At 37.9% G+C, this 27,904-nt stretch overlaps 1 protein-coding gene across 1 annotated transcript; it reads left to right on the top strand.

Moving 5' to 3' along the window:
- On the top strand, positions 1-27,786 carry LOC140614181 (V-type proton ATPase subunit S1-like protein). The gene is made up of 7 exons (XM_072793169.1): positions 1-287; positions 7,351-7,394; positions 7,647-7,708; positions 9,241-9,476; positions 15,334-15,384; positions 17,695-17,935; positions 22,361-27,786. The coding sequence occupies exons 1-7, from the start codon at positions 94-96 to the stop codon at positions 22,661-22,663; spliced, it is 1,131 nt and encodes a 376-aa protein (XP_072649270.1). The 5' UTR covers positions 1-93; the 3' UTR covers positions 22,664-27,786.
- The last annotated feature ends 118 nt before the right edge of the window (positions 27,787-27,904 follow it).

Raw genomic sequence — 27,904 nt, 5'->3', positions numbered from 1 at the left:
TCTACCCTCTAAATTAAGCAGCATCAAGCCCCTCCCTCCACCCTCTCCTATGCATAATACATCCTGGAAATGTGATCTTCTCATTGGTTGAATATGTTGTCAGTCACAAGGCATGGAAAGTACTGCCTCTGCTCTGTTTGCATTTATGAATTAACAGATGTGCTTGGTTTGAAGAAACTGATTCATTTCTTGATGGGAAGAAAAATCTTGCTTAGTTTTTCACTTATTTCTTTTTGTATGGGATTTTCACTAACTTTGGACCAGATTCTTGCAAGGAAGAATGTAAGGTGAGTCATTGCACATTTTTTTTAATTTGATGCATCTGTGAACTTCAATGCAAGTGTGAAATTAGATGGTTCTGTAATTTCTTTATATTGTTGCATAGCTATATTTGTTTATAATTCAAGTTGGATTTATTAGATCATTCAGTAGCTTATTAAATCATTGGACTAGAGTTTATAAATATGAGATGAAAACAAAGTCTTTATTATAAGAGGCAAGGATTATTCAAAATGCACAAGAAACATTTGTATTATGTATCAAAGTATGTATCTACGAGAAAATGACTCACAACAGTATTCAGGTTTCTTTTAGACCTACGAGTAAATATTAATTTTATGGTTTTCTCCTTCCATTACTATGAGAGGAGAGAGCAAGGAAAAATATAAAAACTTCAGAAATATATAACCTGTCCTTTGGAGAAAAGGTGATGAATCATTTTAACTGGTAGGAGATGATAATTGTTTGGAGTATATACTATTTAAAACTAACAAGCAAAACTTCTTCTTTCTGTGTCCTTTGTCTTTTTTCTCTTTCCATGTCATATAAGGGAAACTAGAGATTTATCTATCAGGGAGACTATTTGGAATCTGAATATCAATTAACTTATGTCATATCTCCTAATTGCTCATTATGTGCCATCCCAACAAATACATCAGGGAATTTAGTGTGAACACCAAGGATAGCGCCAGGGAGAATGGTCTGCCAAAACTTGTTAAAGAATCTTTAAGTCACCAGCTGATAAAAACTTTACGTGTAGGTATTTTCTCATTGTTTCTAAGTTAATTAGTGCTTTTCTTCAAGTTCATTTTCAAATAATAAGTGACCTATACTCCTTAGGTTGTTAAGGCTTAATAAGGTGTCCTTACTTCATTTATACAGAAATGACTTATTTGTGCATTACACTGGTAAAATGTACACCAAATACTATGAAAATCCCAGTTCTGTTTTTAAAGCAAGGTTAATGGGTTTAAATAATCTTGGCTTCAGAAGGGACCCTAGAAATCACATCAATCACTGATCATTTGAATCTAATAATATAGCATATTAATTTATTATGAAAGAAACAAGAGTTGCTGTTTTGTGAATGTCTTTCAAATCATGGATCTGAGATTTAAAACATCTTTCAGGGACACCTAGGTGGCTCAGTGGTTGAGCTGCTGCCTTCGGCTCAGGGCGTGATCCCGGGTTCCTGGATTGGGGTCAGGGATCAAGTCCCACATATGGCTCCTTGTGGGGTGCCTGCTTCTTCCTTTGCCTATGTTTCTACCTCTCTCTCTGTGTGTGTGGCTTTTGTTTTTTTTTTGTTTTTTTTTATTTTTATTTTATTTATTTATTTATGATAGTCACACAGAGAGAGAGAGAGAGAGAGAGAGAGAGGCAGAGACACAGGCAGAGGGAGGAGCAGGCGCCATGCACCGGGAGCCCGATGTGGGATTCGATCCCGGGTCTCCAGGATCGCGCCCTGGGCCAAAGGCAGGCGCTAAACCGCTGCGCCACCCAGGGATCCCGTCTTTTGTGAATAAATAAATAACATCTTTAAAAAAACCCCCCAAAACCCCTATCTTTCAGTTCTATGGGTCTTTTCAAGGTTATTAAGTCTCTAGGAAGAATGATTGTATTTTAAGCTTAATACTTGTTTCCTAAGCTTAGAAAGAGTAGGGGTCACCACTCTGTCTTTACATATTCCTTCCTCAAATTGTATTTAAAGCATTCCTTAAACAAAAGGAAATGTTTTTCCTTTTCTACCCAGCATCCTGTGTGATCTCCCATTTTCTACTTCCCTTTCAGACTTCATTCATTAATCTGTTAGTTCATTCATGCATGTAGCACATAATGTTTTTAATACTTGGTACTTTTAAGTACTAGGCACTGAGCTAGGTACTGCATCTACAATGATGAGCAAAACAGATATAGTCCCTGCCTTCATGAAGCTTTAAGTCTAGTGGGGGAGGTACGATCATTAATCAAATGTGAATTATGCTGTGAAAGAAAAGTGTGGGAGGCTATGAGCACATATAATAGGCGGATCTGAACTGATCTGAGATGGTAGGAATAGTGTTCTTATGGAAATGACATTTAAGCTGTGATCTCTAGCATAGGGAGGAAGTATCTAGGAGGTAAGGGGAAGGGGAGGCTAGAGAACATTCTAGGTAGAGAGAACAGCAAGTAGTAAGACTCTTATGAGAGAAGAAGGGAACATGAAGCATTCAAGGAGCTGAACTAAGGAATGCTGGTGTAGCTAGAGCAGACAGGAGACTAGGTCAAATGAAGTGAGCACAGGTTTTGTGTGTGTGTGTGTGTGTGTGTGTGTGTGTGTGTGTATTTTTTATTGGAGTTCAATTTGCCAACATATAGCATAACACTCAGTTGAAGTGAGCACAGTTAACAGGTCTTTGAGGGCCTTAGAGGCCATGGTGGGAATGGGCTCTTCATCCTGCATAGAACCATGACAAAGCTGCTTCTCCTTCACCTTCATGAAGGCATGACTTTGCAGATTCATGATGGACTACCTCGTATATAAAAAATGTGGCACCAGCTACTACAAGCTTAGGGCTCTTGATTACGTTTCAAATGCAGAGTTCCCTTCTACTGGACAAGAATCTGAATGTTTTAGAGACAATGTAGGTTTTCTTAAATTTTTTATTAAAAAAATTTTTAACCAGTGTTTCTCATTTTATTCATATACATAATTTTATTTAAAAAAATTTTTTTAAAGATTTTATTTATTTATTTATTTGAGAGAGAGAGAGAGAGAGAGAGTACAAATGGGTGGAAGGCCAGAGGGAAAGGGAGAAGCAGACTCCTCTCTGAGCAGGGCTCCTGACATGGGTGTGGGGCTTGATCGCAGGACCCTGAGATCATGACTTGAGCCAAAGGCAGATACTTAACTGACTGAGCCAGCTAGGCGCCACACACATAGATAACTTTAACCAGTAATTCTTTGCAATTCTTACTTTAGTTCAGAGATTATCTTTGGTTGCAATTGTGGTTTCCCATAAAACCCTGTTAATTCAGTCATATGGGTATGGGAAAGACCTATTTAAATTATAGTTCATTAAAAAAAAAAAGTATGGGAGTGTTACTGTATATTCATGACCATAGATTCATTGAAATGAAAATAAGCCTTTGTTGTCTTCTAAAAGCTTTTCATTTGTGAACACGTGAAAACTTCTAATGAGTAGAGCAAAATCTCAAGCCAAGCATATTATCAGTATGGTAGCTCATCCATCCATCTATCCATCCATCTATTCATCCACTCATTCATATACTTTTTCTCAGGAAACTTTTATTAAACTGTTCTGCTAACTAGCTATGTCCAAATGACTTGATTAATTTACATCTTATTTAGATAAAATATATCTCATAATTTTCTGTTTTTGTTCATTAAGACCTTTTAAAATTGAATACTTAATCATGTATCATGAAATGTGATTTTTGGATAAATGAAGTTTAAAATAAATTTAAAAAGTCTATTTATTTATGATGATATCAGAAAGCTTGAAGCTCTTTAAGAAGTTATTGCCTTGATATTAGTGTTCCTTTCATGTATTTAGTCACTTTGTAACTTGTATAGAGTTTGGAGTTAAGGTAAGATAGAGATCTTTTCTCTAAAGTACATCTCTATTGTAATTACATGATTACTGATTGGAGCCTCACTTTTGCTGCTCAGGAAATTAAATATCTTAGTGCTCCTAGGTGTAATGGGCCTCTGAGGACTGATTTATGCTAATGCTACTCATCAGAGACTTACTATATAAATCAGAATGCTAGTTTATAAATTTCAAAAGGAAGACATCTTTTTTCTTCTTTTTTTTAAAGAGAGAAAGAGAGAGAGTGGTGGGATGGGAAGGGGCAGCAGGAGAGGGAGAGAGAGAGAATGTTAAGCATGCTCTATGCCCAGTGCAGCGTTGGATATGGGGCTCCATCTCATTACCCTAAGATCATGACCTGGGCCTAAATCACAAGTCAGATGCTTAACTAACTGAGCCACCCAGCTGCCCCAGAAGGCATCTTTTTAAAAAGAATAAACTAGAAAAATCCATCAAAGTAATGCATGTACATGGTTTTAAAAAAAATCTGGGGTTACCAAGACATAAATTATAAAAAAAACAACTGTCTCCCATTCAGTCATCTTTTCTCTAGTAACACACAACTTCAGCATTCCAGAATCTTACAATCTCAAACACGTATTTCTCACTCATGTTACAAGTTGATAGCTGCAAGTAGCCTGTTGCAGACCTGTTCCAGCTCTGTTTCCCATGTCTTGTCATTCCAAGACCTAGACTGACAGAGCAGCCCATGTTCGGGCACACCATCGTGGCAGAGGGAAGAGGGCAAGGAGGTGCAGACATGTGCAGCACCTCCAGAAGTTTCTGCAGAACTGCTGTACTGTCACTTCCACTCCTGTTCCCTTGGCTCAACCAAGACACATAGCAGAGACTTATGGAGCCGGAAATACTCTCTACCTGCAGGGAGGTGCTGCAAAGCGTATGGCTAAGGGCAGGGATATATACATTTTGGGTTGTTTCTGAGGAGTTGGGAACAGTCATACAACCCACCAACCTGCCCCTGTAGAAAAATGCAAACTAACCTAAAGTGACAGAAAGCAATTCTTTAGCTTTCCTGTGGCTGAGAGTGGGTAGAAGACTGTTCTACTGCAAAAGTGCATGGGGAAACTTTGGTGGTGTGGAAGTGTTCTGTGTCTTTACTATGGTGGTCTGTTGTGGATATATGCATAGGCCAGAACTCGTCGGATTATACACGCGGAGTGATGTCGTTCATTGTCCTTAAATTATATCTCAGTAGAGTTGATAAAGTGAGAGTAAATTGTATGCATGCATGAATTTATCAGTAGCAATGAATAGACATCATGGTCACCAACTTGTCCTCTCCAGAAATTCTCATTATATAGGGGTGCCTGAATGGCCCAGTCAGTGAAACGTCTGTCTTTGACTCGGATCATGATCTCAGGGTCCTGGGATCAAGCCCCATGTCAGGCTCCCTGCTCAGTGCAAGCCTGTTTCTCCCTCTCCCTCTGCAGCTCCCTCTCCTTGTGCTCTCCCTCTCTGTCAAATAAAGAAATAAAATCTTAAAAGAAAAATTCTCATTAGCTATAGATAGTAGTTGCATTGCCAAGAGAATGGTGCATTCAAGTGTAATTGGTTCCATATAATTCGTTTTAAAGCACATTCTGATACAGATTTAGTAACTCTTTAGCTAAAATTATGTTTTGCATAGGGATCATGATATGTACTATATATATTTCTAATTGTAAATATATTGAGCTTATGTAATAATTATATATAATTGTCTTGAATTGTAGTATCTTAAATACAGTTTGGTCTGCATTCTTACAAACTACAAGGTACAAGTTCTAAACTACCTTGTACTACAAGGTACAAGTTCTGAAAAATTTTAAATAGGCAATAAACTAAAAATTTTTATGACATTTATGATGCAATTAGAGATTTAAGCACTGACATGATATTTAATGTTAGAAGAAATTAATATTTTCTATATGTAATGGGCTATTGTTTTAAAAAGTCCTTATTTTTTAGAAATATATACTTAAATCATATAATTTCTGACATTTCTTTCAAAATAATGCCAGAGAGGGGAAGTGGGTGAGCTCAAAGGTGAGATAAGATTGCTTATAACTTGATAATTACTAAAGCTGTTGGTGGGTACAAGTACATGGGGGTGGGAAGAGAGCTTATGTTTTTCTGTTTATGTTTGGTGTATGTTTACAACATTCTATGATAAAAAGATGTATAGACCTTCTAAGTTAGCAATTTCACTTCTAGGAATTTATCTTAAGGAAAATCTTGGGGATACGAACAAACAATCCACAATAATGTTCAATGTAGTATTGTTTATTAATTGAAAACAACCTAAATATTAATGAGAATTTGGTTGAGTAAACTGATACATTTCTATGATGTAATACCGACAAGAAATTCAAAATTATGTCAGAAAATCATATTGAGTACCAGGTGATGTATAGATGTTTAGAATTGTTAAATCACTATATTGTACATCTGAAACTAATATAACTAATATAACTAATAAGGATTTTATTTATTCATGAGAGACACAGAGAGAAGCAGAGACATAAGCAGAGGGAGAAGCAGATCCCCCATGGGGAGCCCATGTGGGACTTGATCCTGGGATCCCAGGATCATGACCTAGCCAAAGGCAGACACTCAACCACTGAGCCATCCAGACATCCCTGTGATATATTTTTAAGTTGAAAACAATTTTGCAGGCTCCAAAACAGGATGTTTATACATATCTGTTTTTTAATTTTATAAAAAGTAAATTTATGTGATTTATGTGTGTTGTGTGTGTACCTCTGTGTGTTTGTGTGTATGTAGAGTGCAACACTGGAAGGATATATATTATAATTTATATCCCCATAATTTTCAGAAAGAGCTTTTTGGCAATAGAATCTTTTTTTTTTTTTAAAGATTTTATTCAGTCATGAGAGACACAAAGAGGCAGAGAACATAGGCAGAGGGAGAAGTAGGCTCCCTGTGGGGAACCTGATACAGGACTCGATCCCAGGACCCTGGGATCACTACCTGAGCTAAAGGCAGACACTCAACCACTAAGCCACCCAGATACCCCTAGAGTCCTTTTTTAAATAAAAAGGATTGAATATTTTTGTTTTAATATGGTAAAATTACAATGAATATAAAATTTCACTGTAAAAGATTTTATTAGTTGATTATTTGGTTTATTATTTGGTTACTATTTATTTTGGTTAGACCTCTGTAGCACACTATTTTGCACATGGTAGGTCTATAATAATAATATTCAATGGGTAAGAATTTGGGTTGATGTTTACAAATTTGAAAAAAATCCTGACTTTCCTTATTTTCTTTGAAGAACATGTATTACTACTTTTTTAAAATCAGAAATTCACTATGAAAAAGTGGACAGTTTTGACAGGTAAGGTTCTGTCTTTTACTCTTGAGATGTAATAAATTGAAATACCCTCCTTAAAACTTCCTGTGAAATCTGAAATATAGATATTTGTTCAGCATCTTTTTATTTTATTTTCTCTAGTTTCATCTCTCGAACATCTTCAAATAAAGAAGTGATTATAAATGGTAAGATCTGTGTTTGCCCGTAAGATTCCTTGAAGAGTTGAGAAGAATGTCGTCTGTGGTGGGCTTCCCTGAGTATTGGTGATTGAAGCAAGAGTCTCTTACATAAAAATCTCTTAAACTGGTATATTTTAAATAATGATCCAGAAGAGGCTCAAACCTGGTAGATTTTACAGTGCTTTGCATTTTATTATCATTCAGTTACATGAATAAATCTGACATTTAGCCTTTGTACTCATATCATTTGTTTAACAGATCATCAGAGTAATGGAGATGTGAATCCAATCCAGAATTTCACAACAATACCAATCATAAAGGTATGGATATGTTAGGAAACTAGATTGTATCTTTAAAAATATTTTTTAAAACACATTTCAATCAGGTCAGAGCAACTGTGAAAATATAAATAATATGAATATTAATAACTAACATTCTTGCTTAAGCTTTGGGTGGGGAAATATATTATGGTAGTTTTATAGTAAATAGAAAACTAAAGTTTTACTTGCTCTTGTATATTGTTTAACAATAGTTGCTTTTCAGACAGGATCACTATAGTAACACTTTGTCTTTGGTTACTGGTAAGCTTGGATGGCTGCTGCCTCTTTAATTTCTCTTTTTTCTGTACTTACACTAGAGTAATTGGTATGGGATAATTGATCTAGATAAGTGGATCTTCTTTCAGATATAGACCTGTCTTTGTGACTTCTGGAGTCAAGTACTGAAGTGCATTGTCTTGGGCTTCCTAAGTTTTCATAAGATGAAGAATGGTATTAGCATACCCTGCTAGTTTATGTACATTAAATGATCTGGAGCTGCACTGTCCAAGGCAGTGGCCACTAGCCACAGGTGCCTATTTAAATTAAAATTCAAATGAAATAACGTTAAGTAAGATTAAAAATTAATCTCCTCCGTTGGACTAGCCACATTTCCAGTGCCATGATAGCTTTAGAAAGCCAGTGGCTGCTGCACTGAGTAGGACAAATATAGAGCATATCCAATATTGCAGAATGTTCTGTTGGACATTACTGGTCTGGAGAATTGTGCTGATATCTAGAATCCTCTTGTATGTCTTTTTGCTTAACATGCTAATTTCTTTATTTTTAAATCCTGCTTTCTTTGGGTTCCTATTTTCTGAAGAGATTACTGCTATTAGTTTCATGGCATGGTGAATTTTTGTTTTTAATCACTAAATTTTTTTTAATAGTTTTAGGTTTACAGGGAAAACATGAGCAAAATAGGAGGTTCCTTCCTATGTGGTCCCTCAAACCCTGCCCTCCACAGTTTTCCTTTGTTTAACATGTTGTGTTATTGTGGTACATTTATTAAAGTTGATGAACCAATACTGATACATTATTATTAACTAAAGCCCATAGTTTACATTCGGATTCACTCTTTGTGTTGTACATGTTATGGGTTTTGACAAATGTATAATGCTATCTACCTACCATTACAGTATTATACGGAATATTGCTTTTGCGGCCCTAAAAATCTCTGCTCCACCTATTCATCCCCACTCTCTCTCTCCCAGCCTGGTTAACTTTTGAAAGTCTATATTGCTAAAATTATTATTTGCAAAGTTGGCTTTTTTTTTCTTAAACAATTTGGTCCTTTCCAATCTTGGTGCTTTATGGAACTAGGTTCAAGTACTTTTCAGGTATACATATCAGTTTAGTCTTGTTAAATAATTAAGATGAGTCTACCTACCTCCTCTGTTTCACTGTAGTGTGGACTCTGGAGCTAGAGAGATGAGAGTTTCAACAGGTTGTGAATTAGCCCTTTTACTTCCAAGGAGCCTTTTGTGCCATGGAAACAAATCCATCTCTTAAATTTTGTTTATTTGGTTAACCAGGCTTCCAACTACACTCCGAGCAGACAAGGACATTTAGAAAAAGAACCTTGGAATGGATTCAACCATCATAGCCCAGTTAATGTCTCCATGGATGGAATTCCCTGCATTCTTTTCTGGGCCAAAGGAATAACAATAAAATTTAAGAATCAGACCTGGCTGGACCTTACAGATGAAGCTTTTGGCCAGAAGGCAACCGTGGACATTATCAACTCAAACTGCAGTGAAGAAAGTGCCACGTAAGTTGACTGCTTTGCTGGAGGAGGCCCTTCGGGCGATTTTAGTCTGTTAACTGGGAGATCCAGTTTTCTCACATTTCAGAAAATGGAAGTAGGTTCCTTTGTAGTGAATTTGAAGCACATCTCTGATGAACTGTTTAATATCTAAAATGAAAGACCAAGTCAGAAATTAAGTTGAAAAAATAATTTTTCCCAGCAATTTTCTTGTTAAAATACCTTGTCAAATCAGAGTTGTGAAAGTGAGGGTTTTCCAAACTCGTTCTGAAAGATGAACAGGATTCCAGGCTTGGTATCAACTCCAAATGTGAGGTGTCAGACTACTTTAGTCCTAGCAGGGTGGAAATCATGTATCAGTACGCAGAGTCCTATATCTTCTAGTGGGTGAAACAGAGAAGGCGGACTCTAGCCAAGGCGGATGTCTGCTTCTAGGGAGTGCTCTGAAGCTGTGGAATGATGCCAGTTTGCAAATGTGCAAGGGTACCTTTGAGTGGCAAATGTCAGAGGATTCTTTAGGACATTTGTTCAAAATGATTATAATAATTCATTTTGATTCAAGATAAGCAGATGGAACAAATACCCTTTTTGAAGAAGAAATCAATTTCCAGTACCTTTCTCTGCTTTCTTGTCATCCAAGCGAAAATTTTTTGCTTGTATTTGTTTTGGTTGAGGAGGAGTAAGTCTGGCATATCCCGCTTGCTTTCTGTAAATCTCCTTGCTTTCAACATTTGCTGGTTTAATGAAAGCTTTTGGAAGATTGTCTGCATTTGTTTTGGCCTGGTTAAGATGGGCATAATGCTTTGTATACTGTGTATTTTTGTGTGTGTGTATTTATTTTATGTAATTTGATTGGAAACACTTTTTTACTCCTAAGCTTTACTTTTCATTTAAAAATTATTGATGATGGGTAAAAATGGATTATATGAATATTACAAGTTTTAGTAAGTAGCTTGCTATTCAGAATGATGATCTCTTATTAGGGAATTAGGGAATTTTAAGTATAAGCGTCCAGAGTCCTCACAAATTGGTTTATTCTGTTGCAGCACGGACTACCAAAGAGATTCCAGCACTGCTGAGAGCTCAGGACTTTTTTCTTGGACTCTAATTAATTCCCTACAGGGCTCTTTATTTGTGGTCAGTTGCCTGAAGAGAGGCTGATTGCCTGGGGATCTTCTTGCTTGTCTGCGGCTGACTGGCTTGCCTTGATTCCATTTATTCTGACCCCAGGATATTTGTGGGGAAGATCAGAGCACCACAGTTGTGTTTTTTTTGTTTTTTGTTTTTTGTTTTTTTTTTTTTTTTTTGCTGGGCTTTAGAAATCTTAATGATCTCCGGGAACCCAGAGACAGAAAGAATAAAACTTGGCTTCTAGACCCAGTTCTGCTAGTGAACTTTGTGACTTTACAAATAGGAGCCACCATAGCATCATCTATGAATGGAAATGATGCCATCTATTAATTGTAACAGGCCTGGAGCACTTGCCAGGGCCAGGCACAGTGTGAGGACTTCACAGGCACAATATCTGTTATTCCTTACAATGCTATTTGTGAATAAGTCCCTGAGTCACAGACTGTTACCATCCAAAATCAAGGCTTGTAGAGGTTAGGAAATTTGATAAGTCCATGCAGCTTATTTGGTAATAAATCTGGGGCCTAAAATGTCTTTAAAAATGACATTTCACCTCCTCTTTCTTGGCCCTGTTTTATAGAATTGTGAAAATCACATGGGGAAATGTATGCATGAGAACTTCGAGAACTCGTCAAAGGCTACTCAAAGTAGTAGTATTATCTTCCTAGTTAGGGTAAAATAGTGCCTATGCCTAGTTATCTGGTAGAGAGACCCAGAGAAAGTTTGGTTTTTACAACGCACAAAGGAATGGTTGGGTGGGACCTGACTTTTCTTCTTGGTCAACACCTAAGAATTCTAGTAGGATGAGTCCTGAGTGAGCAGCATCCACCTCCTGGTGTCCTGTTCAGTCAAGTGTACAGACATCCTGGACAGCCCACCCACGGGGATGAATGGGAAGCTTCCCAGTACACGAGGCATGCAGGGACCAGCTACTGAGACCATCCCTCATTCCTATGAAATCTTATATTCTCAAGAACCAGAGGCAGAGATGCTGAAAGAATAAACCCCAGTAAAGACATAACCATGTAAGGTCGAAAGCACAGATTAAAAAAAGATGACCTTGTTTTAATGCTTGGAAACAAAATGTTCAGGGAAAGGCAAATTGTTGGCAGACAGATTTGCTACGGAAATCTTTTGAAATAGTGAAAGCCCTACAAATAGAGCATAATCTGAGCATCTGTGCGTATTTTGAATTTAAGCAATTATAGTCTAGGAATTCAGAGTCTGTTTTAAACGTGGGAGGTTAGGGCGCTTGGAAGAGTAAAAGCAGTTCTTTTTTGAGTGACTTACTACATTATATATCTCCTTCGTGTTCCCAGGTTATGGTGCAGTGCCTGGTACTTAGGAGGGTCTCACTGAATCATTGTTGAATTTGCTTTGTTGAAATCAGGCATTTTTTTACTCTGCAGCAGAGCATGTTAACAGCTTTCATCAAAACCAGCGCTGCTAGAGAAAGCTCTTGGAGTGTCAGAAGCTTAGAGGCCATCGAGCTGCTCCCTCAGGAAAAGGGGATAGCAGTTAGATGGGCTCAGTATCGCTTTGCTTTGAGGTTTTAATTCATCAGCTACAGAGTCAGTTTATGGATAACTAAGCTATTCTGATTCCTTGGAAGAAATATAAAAATTTCTGTTAAAGTAAGTGACCAGTCAAGTTTATAAAGAAATAAGTTTTATTTCTTTAAAGTATCTTAAGTTCTTTGTAATAGACTATCAGAGTATTTTTAGAGAAAAGCCCTTTTGGAGACTTGCTTTATTGAGTTAATTTGCTTACAACGTGTTCATAAATGAATGCTTCTCGGGTATCTAAGCTTGCAATATTAGGAAATAAAGATAATTCTCTTAGTAACTTTATTTATCTGATTTATTTTGTAAATACCCCTTCCCCTTTCCCCATAAATAGTATGAGGATAAATTTCAGCTCATTTACTGACATTTCTATTTCTTGATAAGTAAGACCAAATATCACATTTGTGTGATATTTTTTCAAGCTTCTAATTGGATGTTTTATGGCTATCCACTCTTGCTTTTTTGGTTTTATAATGTATATTTAGGTGTTATAACCTCTAGACATTATGTCACATAACTGCATCATCCTTTCTGTATTTAAATTTTTCACATTTTCTCATTTCAGTTATTTAGTTTTTTCTCATTCTTTTTTTTCAACCTCATTGAAATATAAATAAAATACACTAAACTGCACATATTTAAAGTACACAATTTGATCAGTGTTGACATATTTGTACACCCATGCAACCAGTACTACGCTCAAAACAGCAAACATTTTCATCACCTCAAAAGTTTCCTTGTGCCCCTCTATAATCTTTCCCTCCTACTTACTTCCAACCCTCCAGGTAACCACTGATCTATTCTCTATCATTATATGTGATTTTACATTTTCTAGAATTTTATATAAATATGATCATATGGGGCACCTGGGTGGGTCAGTTGGCTAAATGTCTGACTCTGGGTTTCGGCCCAGGTCCTGATCTCACGGTTGTGGGATTGAGCCCTGCCTGTGCTCAGTGTGGAGTCTGCTTCAGATTCTTTCTCCTTCTCCTTGGCCCTCCCTGCTCACACACTCTCTTTCTAAAATGTATGAAAGTTTTTACTAAATAAAAAAAGTTCTATGGTGTGTACTCTTTTTTAGTCCGGCTTCTTTCACTTAGCATGATGATTCTGATATTCTACATTGTCACATGTGTCAAAGTTATGTTTCTTTTTACTGCTGAGTAGTAAGCCCTGCATTATATGGATATACCACAACTTGTTGAGCCACCCACCTCTTGATGGAAATTTGATTTTGCCCAGCCCGTTTTTTGATAGCTTTCCAAGGAAAGTTGCTTTAAACATTCATGTAAAAGTCTTTGTAGGAGTGTATATTTTCATTTTTCTTAAACACCTAGGAGTGGAATGGCTAGAGCATATGGTATATGTATGTTTAGCCTGCTTCTCTCTCTGCCTATGTCTCTGCCTCTCTCTTTGTGTCTCTCATGAATAAATAAACAGAATCTTAGAGAAAAAGAAAAGAAACTGGCAAATTGTTTTTTAAAACAATTGTACCATTTACCTTCCCAGTTGCTTTACATCCTTACTGACACTTGGTATGATCAGTGATTGTAAAAGAAAACAATTTTCTGCGTGGTTAGCAATTTCCAAACAAATTTGACTGGGACTTGGGTTAAAAAATAAGCCTTGGAGTTAGTAAGAGATTTACCTCCTTAGAAGAATGTGTTTACCTGTCAGGAAGTAATGAAACTCAGAACCATGGAATCATTCCAGCTCTTGGAAACCCACAGAGGCTACTTGTCTTCCTCTGAGAGACAGTTATTTACCTTCGTGGGTATTAGACATGCAGCCATTTGTCTCCCTTAGGGTGAGCTATTTGTTCCATCCAAAATCTGATAAAAGTCATTGGCTTACATTGTGAGGTAGGTACCTAGTACTCTTCTCTTTTCATGTGCCAAGGAAAATTTTTGACATTCAGGAAGCAAATATTTCTCTCCCTCTTTCAAGGGGTCAAGGGGGACCACTGTCTCTCTCTTACATAAACTCCCAGATTCAAAACGTTGGTGTCCCTCTCCTGTTTTACCAATCCCAGTATGTACAGGATGGTATCTGGCTCTCATCAGTTGCCCAGGCAGAAGAGTTAGGTTAAAAGGGGAACAAATGTGGTTATTGCTGTAAATTGGTAATATTCTGTGTGACATTCAGGAAATTCTCATGTTAGGTTTCAGAAAAATGTGAATAAATATGGATATTAAGAGCTTAAGGTAGATTTTTGTTTGTTTTTTAGAGCAGAGATGCAGGGAGGGTCAGAGGGAGTAGAGGGAGAGGGAGAGAATCGCACACAGGCTCCATTCCCTTTGCTGAGCCTCACTTGGGGCTTGATCTCAGGACCCTGAGACCACTACCTGAGAGGAAACCAAGAGTCGGATGTTCAACTAACTCAGCCGCCCAGGTACCCCAAGAGTAGGCTCTTAAAGTTTTAATTATTTCAATTACCATGCAATGATGCTTCTATCTTTTTTGTTTGTTTGTTTTGTGATGCTTCTATCTTATTGTAGTTTTATTTTATATTTTACTGATAACTAATGATGCTGAGCATCTTTTCATGTACATATTACTTCCATGTATATCTTCCTTTGTGAAGTGCCTATCTTTTTACCATTTTTAAAAAAAGATTTTATTTATTTATTCATGAGAGACGCAGATGCCCTGCCTGATGTGGGACTCCATCCTGGACCCCAGGATCATGCCCTGAGCCGAAAGCAGACACTTAGCCACTGAGCCACCCAGGCATCCCTCTTTTTACCATTTTTAAGTTAAATTGTCTTATTGAATTGTTGGTATTATTTATTATATTCTGGATACTAGTTCTTTGTGTATTGTGAATATTTTCTCTTGTTTTGTAGCTTGCCTTTTTTACGTTCTTAACACTGTCCTTTGAAGAGTAAAGATTTTGAATTTAATAAAGTCCAATATGTGGATTTTTCTTATGTCCTTTGAAGAGTAAAGATTTTGAATTTAATAAAGTCCAATATGTGGATTTTTCTTAATAGTTTATACTTCTATATTTTTTCAAGAAGCCATTGGCTAGTCCAAGATTATAAAATTGCTATCTGTTTATTCAATACATTTTTATTTTCAGCTGTTCCATTTTGAGCTAATTTTTTAGAGTAGCATGACATAAAGGTTATTTCTATTTTGATAGACTGTGTTTTTTGTTTTCTTAGTTTGTCTCTGAAGTTTGGTGATGCTGAAATTCCCAAAGGTCTTGATATAAGGTAGGTATGGATACTACTTTGGAATGTCATAGATTCAGCACTTCACATTGGCTCCATGTAACTTATTCATTTAACATGTAGTATCAAGGACCTGCATATGCCAAGCACTGTGACACAATAAATGCCACACATAGCTAGCTATACAAAGTTAGTGATATTATAGTGGAATCATATAGTAATGCTTTCTTTAGTTTCTATGAAAGCATCTATATAGATTTTTCCTTCTTTAGTTAGGGCTTAGAAATCACATGAGCCTGAAAATGTGATCTTCTTTAATAGATAGTGCCTTACATTGAATTATATTTATCATTTAATAATACCAAAAAAGTCTTTGTTAGTTGATGTCTCAGCAGACAACACAGGCCTACATTTCACTGAGTTTATGTGTGGAAGAATGCATCTGCCAACAGTAATTTATTTAAGGAGTTAGGAATTGCTCCAGGAGTGGGGGACAATTTGAAGGCATTACATTTTTTTTCTTATAAAAATAAAATTTCTCTGTTCCTATAGGACCAACCTCTTAGTGGAGATAAACAGCTGTGTCTTTAACATTACTTGAACAAACCATCAGGATGTGCTAGCGCAGTCTTGCTTGCCTAAGCTGTGTTCTGTGGAACACTTCTGCTATGTAAAAATATTTATAAGATTCCCCAGGAAAGGAGTTCTGTGGTCAAATGTGTTTGAGAAAGACTGTACACCATGTCCTCCCTTTGGAGATTCACAGCATAAATTTGTGTATTCAAGTTATTGTGAAGACATGCTCTTAAGGAAGATTGCTGCACTTGGTGACTTTGATTAACCTCTCATTTCCTATGTTTACTTTGGAAAGCTCTTTCCTCAGAATATTTGCCTACATATCATGAAGCACTAGTGTTTCACTGGTCGTAATGTAGAAAATACATGTCATCACCTTTCAGAGAAACTTTATAAGGAAAATAGAATCCCACAAGGTGAGCAAACATATATACAAACACAAATATACATATCTGTTTGATATAGGAATGAGGAATAGTTTTTTATTCAAATAGTGCTTTTATCCCCTGAAAGGAAAATAGCTATATATATATATATTTTTTCTAATGATAAAGGTATGCGGCCAACACTGTCAGTACCTCATCTATATCACTTGAATGTTTCTATTTCAGAGCACTATAGTCCATTGCTCAACTTTGAACTGTCAGCCTTTCTTTACCTACAAGTTTTCTTTAGCCAAAGGGATCCACTGCCTCCAGCAGTTCTCAACTGATGATGGGAAGAAGTGTATAAATACCCCAGCTCCCTCACCCTCAGGTCAGATAACAGGCATGTAAACTACCCTGGCTCCCAGGGTACCCTGTGAGTGTTAAATCCCACTTGCCCACAGTGGAAACTTGCTTAATAATGTGTCCTTTTTAGATGTCTTCCATCCTTCTGTCATTTCTCTTTTCTCCATTTGACATATTTTGAATTCTCAAATACATTTGGGACTATCTTCGCAAATACTTCTTCTATTCACATTGTTGTCTCAGGGTCTGCTTCTTTAGGAGCCCAATACATGACCAGAAAACAGAAAAATCAAAAAATATTTATATATAAAAAGAACATGAGAATCACTCATAATTTAACCACTATTTGTAACCATTAACATTTTAATCTCTGTCCTTCTAGAATTTTTTTTTACACAGTCACACATTTGTTTTTAAATGAAAAAATGATCATGACATATTATAACTTTTTATTGCTGAGTAATATTCCATTCTAAAATGGGTAAGAGTAAGGGCTCTGGTCTCAAATTGGATTTGGAGCCCAGCTTTAATACTTAATCTCTGAATAAACTTGCACATGTTATTTTTTAACCCCTCTGTATCTTGAATCCTCACCTGTGAAATGAGGATAATATTATCTATCTCAAGTTAGGGTAAAATACACATTAAAAACATAGAAGGAAGTTTGATACAGCAAATGCTTTCATTATTATTTTTGACCATTGTTTATTTAGTAAATTCTATATTATTATCCATTCCTTTTTTTTCAACTTTTTTGAAATAATAAAATCAAACTTTGATTTTAAAAAAAAATAAAATGAGCTTTTTGTGTTTTTTTTTTTTTTTTGAAGGAATTTGTACTGTTCACATTTGGGGGTCTGCTCTGACATTTGTTTTCATTAGTACCTATTAGGAGATTCTGGTTCAGAACTAGAAGTAAACTCTCTCTCTGAGTCAGTTCTACTGTTTGACAAGAGAGGGTGCAATTGCACTGTTCATAGATGATTTCCTGTGTCAGCAAACATCAAAGGATTTTAAGAATAATACTGTTTGTAATTATTTTCAGATTCACCCTTACCAATTACAACAAGTTGTACCTCCAGAGCTGGTTTAGTCTGCATCGAGTCGAGATTATTGTCAATAATTCAATCCAAGCAACTTATAACGCAACTGGTGTATATGCTCCATCAAGTTATTCCTACCACTGCCAGCATGTCAGCAGCCTGCAGCGATATGATGCCCTCTTGTTGCCCAGCGACACAGATGATATGTCAAGCCTGTGGGAGGTCACTTTTGTTGATTTCCAGGTAACAAACTGAAACATATGCTCAGTGCACCTGTATATTTGGTGCCAAAGAAACTCAGTGTTTGAAAAAACCTGAAATACAGACATTTAGAGAAAGGAGAGGAATGGACATCTTTAAAATGATATTGGTATTTTTTCTTTATCTTCCAAGTTATGAAACGGAATAGGATAGAACAGTATCCACACCCTATGTTCCCCCTACTTGCTTTTACATTCACATTTATGCAGTCACTAATAATTATCAATGAGGAATGCCAGCAATCCAAGCTGGAGGGAAGCTGTGGCGCGAAGCCCAGTGACTGACACTTCCTGGAGTGAGAGGCCCTTCTGGGGAGAGGAACTGTTGGATAATTATTTTATTTCCTTCAGGGAGTGGAGCAGTGATCCTATCAGGACAGATAAGAAGTACATCTGTGGCATGAGTGACAGCTTTGGCAGTTAGCACAGGACTGGAACTGTCAGCCAGGGAGTCAAAAATATCCCAGGATCCTCTTGAAAGTATTTGGGGAAAGGCATGGGGGCATTAGACATTTCTTTTCACCACCAGAATGTCAGGCAGAGAGACATCTGTCAACTTCCTCTGTCCTGTTTACCTATGAAAAAAAGCTTCACTTGTTCTTCCAACACACTGAAATGGGCGGGATTTTGCATGTCCCATTTATGGGCACTTTCCAATCTCTTGCGAATGTAAATGGTTTTACTTCCAACATCCCCCCCGCCCCGCCCCTGCAGCAGCTTGAAGAGGTGTGGTGTTGAGAGGCAGTGTGGGATAGGGAAGGAGCTTGCATTTTGGAGACTGAAAGAAAGACTTGGTTTCAAATTGCTTGTCAGCTCCCTGGATAAGCTAGTTCACCCTCTTAATATCTGGTCTTTGTTTTATGGACGTAAAGAAGTCATGGCCTAACATATGTGGCAGTACCCAGGACTGTGTCAAGCATGGATAACAGTAACTACTACTTCTGAGTCCTCTCTGTGTGTCAGCTCCATTGTGGTTGTTTTACATACTTTGTCTTCAAGATGTCATAATGTTGCAAGATTGCTCTTGTTATCCTTGTTTTAAAAATGGGATGACTGAAACGCTGATGATTATATATTTTTTTCAAAGTGATATGACTGGTAAATGGTAGAAGCAGAATTCGAATTCTGGGCTGTCTGACTTCAAAGGCACTTTAATATATATATAATATATGTATTTATTAATATTTATAAAGTATGTATTATATATATTTCTCTTACACCTTAAAAAAGAGAAGCAGGCACAAAGAGCAAGAAGTAAGTAATAATGGAGACAAAGAATAATTCACACATAATCTTGCCTGATTAGAACAGAGGAATTGATCAATTTATACCTCTACCTTATTTCAGGAATGATTTAAGGTGACTTAGAGAAACACTGGAAGAAAACTGATTTTGAAAAATTCGCAAACCCCTTCATAGTTTTTAGGATGGTTATGATAAGAAAACAAACAGGCAAACCCAAAACAGAAAATAACAATTGTTGGCAAGGATGTGGAGAAATTAGAGCCCTTATATATTGCTGGTGGGAATGTAAAGTGATATAGCCTCTGTGGAAAATGGTTTGGTAGGGTCCTCAAAAAATTAAGCGAAGAATTACCATGTGATTCATCAATTCCACTTCTGAGTATATATCAAAAGGAATTGGAAGCAGGGACTTGAACAGATATTTGTATACTCACGTTCATAGCAGCATTATTGGCAATAACCAAACGTTCATCGATGGATGAATGAAAAACAAAGGCTAGTGTATACATGCAATGGAATATTACTCAGCCATAAAAGGGAGGAAATGCAGAAGCAGACAGCAGCATGAATGACCTTTGATACCACGCTAAGTGAAATAAAGCGGACACAAAAAGACAAATATTTACATGATTTCACTTATATGAAGTATCTACATTAGTCACATAGAATAGTGTTCTCAGGGGGCTGGGAGAAAAGGGGAAGGAGGAATCAGTGTTTAATAGTTACAGTTTTGCAAGATGAAGAGTTCTAGAGATGGATGATGGTGATGGTTGCACAATAATGTGAAAGGACTTAATGCCACTGAACTGTACACCTAAAAATCATTAAGTTGGCAAATTTTATGTTACATATATTTTACAATAAAAAATGTAAAACAAAAAAAAAGGGCAAAGATATGGGACTTAAGAAAAAGGAAGAAAGGATCAAGTAGAGCCACCGATGAGGTTGGTCCATAAAACCACATGACCATCTATCTGATCTGGGTGGAAACAGCACAGTGATTTGGCTCTGAAGATTTGGAGCATCCAGTATAAGAAAGAATTGCTCAATTACATGTTTTTGGGGCTCATAAGATTACTAGAAATGTGCTTGCGAGCAGCACATTTTATGGCTGGTATGGTGCAGCCTATGCCAGTATCTTCAATAGCAACCTTATAGTGAACACAGCAGGGGATGCCAGAGGTGGGCCTTGTTAAAACACATTTAATATAAGAAGATGCCAAAATGCAAGCTCAGTCTAGGCAAGAGGTGGTAGCGCTAGTGATTAAGGTATACGTACAGGAGGCTGCATTCCACGTTGGTGACTGCCCATCTGACTTATTCTAAGAATAAAGTATAGAGTGATGCCACGTGCATGGCAAACAGATGCCTTTGGTGGGCCATTTGGGGACTGGTAAAGTGTAGGCTGCATCACAAGGAGTATATTTATTCAACTCCAGTTAAGTCTTGCTTCTTAGGAATGCAGGCTCAGGGTTGCTGGATCTTTGACTTTTCAATAGAAGCTAGAAGTCTGGATTTTAAAGGGAAATCTCAGGATGTTCAGAACTCTGGGCCTAACAAAAGTAACCTGTGGGCTAGATATAGCATGTTTGCAACCAGTAGTCTAGAAAAATGGATGGAAACATACCCTTCAGGCATTCTCCACAGATACCATCTTAAGGATTAAACCGTCTCAACCGTCTTAAGGATTAAAGTAGAGTCAATGTGAGGACATTTTCTTTGACTGGAGTTGCAGCATCAAATGAGGCCATCTTTTGTCATTTTGTCAAGAGCTTGATTTTTCAGGCACTAGTCTGAAGAGAAGACCACTTTGCCTCTCTGGAGAGGGGTGGGCCAAGGATCCCAGAAGTCAGGCCAGGAATCTCCTTTAAGAGCTGTTTTGGATTCAGTCTAGTGTATGGACAAGGCCTCTCAAGTCTATGGCTACAGTCATTTTAGCATGAAAAAAAAAATGGGAAAGCACCCACTGAAGTCATAAAAATGAGTTCCCAAAGCACCCATGGATAATTTGGTTTTCTGATGTACCCCTTTGAAACCAACTGGGTGACTGAGTTGCTATTGTATAGGACTTTATTCTAAAAGCCAGCTAAATGTGGGAGCTGCCTTCCACAACTGATTGGTCTTAATAGAGTAGTCACCCTGTAGCCCAGTTTCTTTCATTGTGACTGTATTTAGATACAGAGCCAGTTGTCTGTTTGAACCTCTACTAGTTCTAAGTACTTGAGCTGCTTCATTTGCACATGTGAGAAAGCTCTTCTTTCCATCCTCTGGGCAGGGTGCAAACAGGGACTGGTATACAGCTCTTCCAAAAACAGTACCAAGTCTGTATGGTACAATTGATAAAGAGTGGGGGGTAATGTCCGGAGGAAGAAGATACAGAACATACCAGGGCTTGTAGAGTTGTAAACCGAGAAGTGACTCTGAGGCCAAACTGCCTGGGTTTGAATTATAACTTCACTGCACTTAAATAAATGATCAAATCACATAACATAAAATAAATTTAAGAAAATAAATTCACTGCACCTACTGCTGTGTGACTCTGGGCAAGTTACTTATCTTTTCTGCGCCTCAATTTCCTCACCCATAAAATAGTAACTTATTCATAGGCTCTTGTGATTTTTAAATGAATTAAAGCAGCATCTAGTACATAAAAAAAGTTCCGTGTTGGCCTTTATTATCTGTATTTTGCCTCATTGGGGATCATGCTATCCTCTCCTATGAGACTCTTCCTGCCTACTTCCTTTCAATAGAATCAAAGGCAGCGGAAGTGAGATTTAATTATTCTTTGTGAAATTTACCCTAACATTTATAAAATTTTGAGTGCACTTTGGATTTTAGAGACATCACAAAGTTACTTTTTAGATGGGCTAGAATATTTCTAAGGATCAGATTAAAAGAGGTTTTATTTCAGAGCCTTGAACTTCATGAGCCTTTTAATATGATAACCATGCATCTCAGAGTATCTGGGTCAGGCTTGATTTAAAATTGCGTCACCATCCCCATAAGCACATTCACGTTTGTTAGATCGTGTGCTCAAATTACTCAGTAAGTATGGCCCCCATGTCTTAAATTTGGTTAATTAGGAGTCCAGAATCCTCAGCCCAGCTGAGAGGTAGATCTTAGGAGAGAAAGAATATGTCACTTCAGCTCTTTGTCCTGACAGATCCAAGGCTTTACCATCAAGGGGAGGCAGTTTGGCAAGGCCCGAGACTGTGCCTCCTCCTTCTCACCAGCCATTCTGATCGGCCTGGCCATGTCCCTGATCCTGCTGCTGGTGTTGGCCTACGCACTACACATGCTCATCTACCTGCGGTATCTGGAGCGGCACTATGGTTTCATCACCTCTCCGGCCCACTTCCCCCAGTTGAAAGCTCGAGATGCAGCAGAAGAAAAGGAGCTGCTGAGGAGCCAGGGAGTCGAGTGCTATGAACTGAGAAGCCAACAGATCTGCAAAATTTATGTGTAATAGCACAGGCCCCTCTTCCTCACAAAGTCCACAATGGGTTCTGAAAGGAGTTATTTCTGTTCTGTCCTCTTTGGCTTGTGATATAAAGTTTTCACCTCATGGCTTGATTTTTTTAAAAAAAGGAAATACGTGCGAAAAATACATTTTGGAGCATCCACTGGCCTATTTAGATAGACTTGAGGTAATGAAAAAGTTGTCCCAGGAACCCCACAGAGATAAATATGATTGTTGCCCCAAAACGACTTTGAAAGCAAAGGGATATTTCAAGTTAGAAAGACAGAAAAAAACAATGATGTCATTTAGAGAGGGGAAAACATTTGGTCTTTCTTGTTCGTGTCAGTTCCGATGTGATAATATAGAATAATAAATCCAACTTTGGAAGTTCAGAACTTAAAGTATTTTGAAACACTTTGCATTTTTAGAAATTATATCCTGATTTTGTCTTAAAAATTAATCTTAATCTTTCCCAGAGCTGTTTTGGGAAGACCATTGTCAATATGGTAGGACACTTTATTCAAGGGCTTTCTAGTCATTTACTTTGCTGTTCAGAGGCAGCCCAGTTCAATTTGTAAAAGATGGGTAACAGTCTTGCAGTTTCTTACCTTTTCCATCTGGTTGTGGTGCCAAGGCTTGTCTCATCTGTCTGATGTAGACATCCATTAACTCTCCTCGGTACCACTTGAAATAAGCAACTGAGCTAACAACAGTGTGCTTGCTATGCAAACACAGCTTCAAAGCAAATCTCTTAAACCCGCTGGCAATGAGAGGGTGTCCCTTAAGCTCTCCTTTAATAGATATTTTGCAGCCATCACCATTCTTCTTACATATGGATTTCTCCATTGTCTTTGCCAGTTCTTGACAGATACTGAAGATTGGCTTCCCCTGAATTTTCACCAAAGATTCTCCAACATCTCTTGCGTGTTACAGAGATCTTTTTTTTTTTTTTTTAGATTTTATTTATTTATTCATGAGAGACACAAAGAGAGAGAGAGAGAGGCAGAGACATAGGTAGAAGGAGAAGCAGGCTCCAAGCAGGGAACCCAATACAGGACTTGATCCCATGACCCCAGGATCACACTCTGAGCCAAAGGCAGACGCTCAACCACTGAGCCACCCAGGCGTCCCTGTTACAGAGATCCATGTATAAAAGGTATATTGTATTTCCCTAACTAGGGTTCTACACATGACCTGTACAGAACTTGGAAAGCAGATGGGAACAATGTGGGGTAGAGGGTCATGCACAGAAAAATTGAATCTTTTGGGCAGCTGTGATTGATGAGTTTACAGTCTGGTACCATCTTTGATGCCAAGCGTGAATGGCAATGTTTGGGGTTTCTGATAAAACAGTCTTATGTTGGACATTTCTCTTGGCTGTGAGTATAGGTTTGGTTCCAGCCCTCTCAGAATTCTGTAAGCTCTTCATACTCTGTAGTGAATTTTTGTTGTTGTTGTTTTAATACCTGGAATAGATTCTGTAGTTTGTATCTAAGAATCTTGATTCTTATACTAAAGACAGTTATAGGGAACAAACCTTGAAGAACATAGGAACCTAGGATTGATTTTTTGGCCCTATCGAGCAAACCAGGGAGGACTCGTAGCATTAGAGAGTGGGAAACAGCTCATGTCATTCCATAATGAAATTTTCATTGTGGTTATTTTGAATGTCCACTGGTGGTATAAATGGTTGGTGTGGTAGGCTATAGAACTTGAAGGGTAAACGTAACTTATGGTCCAACTGGGGCACTTTTGAAAGTGAAAGTCATTAACAATTCCAGGATAACAGACATAAGCAGAACGGTGCCAGACAGACTGGGAAAGTCACCCTAGATATGGTAAGACCCTACAGGTATGGTCATCACTCTATAGGGTGATATCCTGTAGGGTAAGCTGGCTCTTTCTAACTGTGCTAGAGGGCTTACAGAAAGAAAATAATAGCTTGAGATTTAAAATTCACAGCTTTAGGGCAGCCCGGGTGGCTCAGCGGTTTGGTGCTGCCTTCAGCCCAGGGCCTGATCCTGGAGACCCAGGATCGAGTCCCACGTCAAGCTCCCTGTGTGGAGCCTGCTTCTCCCTCTGCCTGGGTCTCTGCCTCTCTCTCTCTCTGTGTCTCTCAAGAATAAATAAATAAAATCTTAAAAAAAACTAAAATAAAATTCACAGCTATAGATGTGGTAAAAGAAAAATCCAGGGAGTTTCTATGACTGATCTATAAGGATCTTATAAAGGGGTTGACATAGTTGGAAATCACACACACAGGTTTGATCTTGCAAATTGGTAAAAGGCATTGTAGGTAGAATTCACAGACCTGCCAGATCTCTTTAAAATTTTTATTTATTTATTTATTTGAGAGAGAGTGAGAGAGCGCATGTGCAAACAGAGGGAGAAGAAGACTCTCTGTTGAGCAGAAAGCCCGACATGGGACTCAATCCCAGGACCCTGAAATCATGACCTGAGCCTAAGGCAGATACTTAACCTACTGAGCTATCCAGGCACCCCATCGGATCTTAATGAATATGAGAACCCTGATTACAAAATAGAAGACATTTGAAAAATAGTAACTTTGGAGATAATTTAGACAACTTTAAGGATATTGAACCCGTAAACTCCACTGGTTTTCTTGCTAGCAGAAGCAATCCTGTGAGATGAAGCTGTTCTGACCTCACCAAAGATAGTTACCTTGCTAGGGGGTGCCGATTTTCCTCAATGTCTTTAGACAATTGGAATCACACTCTAGCATATCCCAGGGAACCAATTGCAAAGTCAAATATAGGGGAATAAAAATTTCAAGGTTTTACTAATTTATGCAACAAAAGACTTGGAGGAATATATGGAGGAATGAACTCTGGAGGTGCTAGCTCAGAGAGGGAAGTGCATAATTTTAGATTGAATTGAATTTTTTTAATAGGTCCTCTTACCAGATTTTGGGTTAAATATTCTGGTTTGAGCAGCTGGGAATATTTCTAACCGTTTACTTGGTTGATTAAAATATGACCTCTACAGTGACATGCACTAAATGAAATAGACCAGAAACTCGTTGGCATAATATAGAGGAAGAAAATGAATTTAATAAATTAGAGAATTGGAATATAGGAATGGTTTTATCATGCATGTCCTGTTCTCCATCCCCAAAACTATTTTCTTCTGTGAAGGCCCAGAGGACACTTATAGCACTGAGCTGAAAAATACATTGGGAACACAGGATCAGGATTTTTGAGAGGTGCTTTAGAGGCTGTCTGTAGACTATGGATGAAGGCAGGAGTATCTTTGATTCCTTAGTCTCAGTTGGAATGCCGGGATCCTGGAGTGGCAGAGGTCAGATAGCAGCATAGCAATGTTAAGGGGCTGTCAGGCAGGAGTGTTAATCAGATTAGATGATGTTTGTTAATGGTAAAGTGACCGATGACAGAGGTAGTGGGCTAGTCCACTAAAGAACTCATTCATCTGAATAATCATAATCTTAGTAAGATCTAGTCCTCATATAAAAAGACCTTATTTGACATATCATGGTGGATTTCCAGAGCTGAGTCTACTGATAACTCAGTAAGAGAGCTCTTGACTGAAATGGAGACTTTTCATTTTTCCTGAAAAAGGATCTTTGCTCTTCGTATTTAATGTTGAATATTATGAATGATATTATGTTTGTCCATTAGGTATCTTTTTTTAAGATTATTTATTTATTTATTTATTCATGAGAGGCAGAGAGAGAGAGAGAGAGAGAGAGAGAGAGGCAGAGACACAGGCAGAGGGAGAAGCAGGCTCCGTGCAGGGAGCCCAATGTGGGACTCCATCCTGGGACTCTGGGATCATGCCCTGAGCTGAAGGCAGATGCTAAGCCACTGAGCCACCCAGGGATCCCCCGGTATCTTTCATTTTGTATCACTTCTAGTATGTTCTGATCTTGAGGTAAGGAACTTAGGTTATTCCCATGGATACCTTTATTATTAACCCAACAGTATGTAATTGTTAGTGCTTCAGGAGCATAGCCTAAGAGATGTCTGTCTTCCTGGGAGGTCTGGAACAGTATGTCAATGAAAGTAATGTTTGATATGAGTAGGAGTTGACTGGGCAGGTGATATGGAAAAGGACAGATATGGCAAAAGGAAACACATACACGAAGACTCGACTATCATGTGTGGAGAACTATGAATACATATCTGTGGGAAGGCACATATAATGTATTTAAAGTAGTGAAAGAGATTAACCTGGAAATGAGGAGAGGGAACAGGTCATTTTGTTCCTCAACTAAAGACTTAGAATCTTGACTGGAGGTAATGGAGAGGTTCCTCCATTGGAGGAATCTCCAATGGAGATTTTGGAGGGTTATAAGCAATGAGATTTTTAACATGGCAGGTAAGCCTGAGTAGAATAGGGACAGATACTCCATTAAGGAGATTATTGGAATAGTTCAGATGAAAAATAATAGGACTAAACCTAGACGGTGGGGTGAGAGGAAAGAGCAAGAAGAGGTATTTAGGAGGTTGGTTCATTAAGTTTTGGGAACCAAATGGCGAATCACAAATGTCTGTTAGGTATCTTATTTGGGGTTCTGGGTGGAGAACGATACCAATTTCTGTAATCAGAGAGAAATAAGAGAGGGTAGGAATTTGATATGGGAGATGCCTTTAGGCAGGTCCTATAATAGAGGTCCAAGTAGACAGTTTGGCTTATGAATCTGGGGCAGAATAAAGAGATCTGGCCTAGAAATTTGGAACTCAAGCAGAGCCTGTCCGTGTCCTACCCATATTTCTTTGCGTCTTACTGCATCCTGACCCATCTCTTCGTTGCCAGTTACTGCCCCCTAAGTCGACTGTCCTTGTGCTCATGGCAAGCTGGAAGTGCTAAAGATTTAATGTCTCCTGGGAGTTAACCCTCATGCAGCAACTCTCAGGAGTTGTGGATAAATACCCCAGCTCATCTGTCCCTTGAGTAGAACATTTCTAGAGTGTGTCTTACACCATTTCCTAGAGCTCCCCAGCAGGACTTAACTCTTTTGCCCATTGTGGTACTTTGCTTGATAATGTTCACTTTATTAACTCCCTTGTCTTTCTTGTCTTCCTTGCTTCCCTAATGATGTTTCCTAATGATGTTGGCATTACCTCCAAAATAAACTACTTCTGTTTAAATCCTTGTCTCAGGATCTGCTTCTCAGGAAATCCAAACTAAGATAAGCAGTAATGGGCATAGAGGAAAAGTTGACTGGTTGACTACATTTGGAAAACAGCTTATTTTTACAGGTTTTAC

The sequence above is a fragment of the Canis lupus genome, chromosome 2, assembly GCF_048164855.1.
Source record: "Canis lupus baileyi chromosome 2, mCanLup2.hap1, whole genome shotgun sequence".
NCBI lineage: Eukaryota > Metazoa > Chordata > Mammalia > Carnivora > Canidae > Canis > Canis lupus.
The sequence above is the reverse complement of the archived record's forward strand: the minus strand, read 5'-3'. Positions and strand labels throughout refer to the sequence as shown.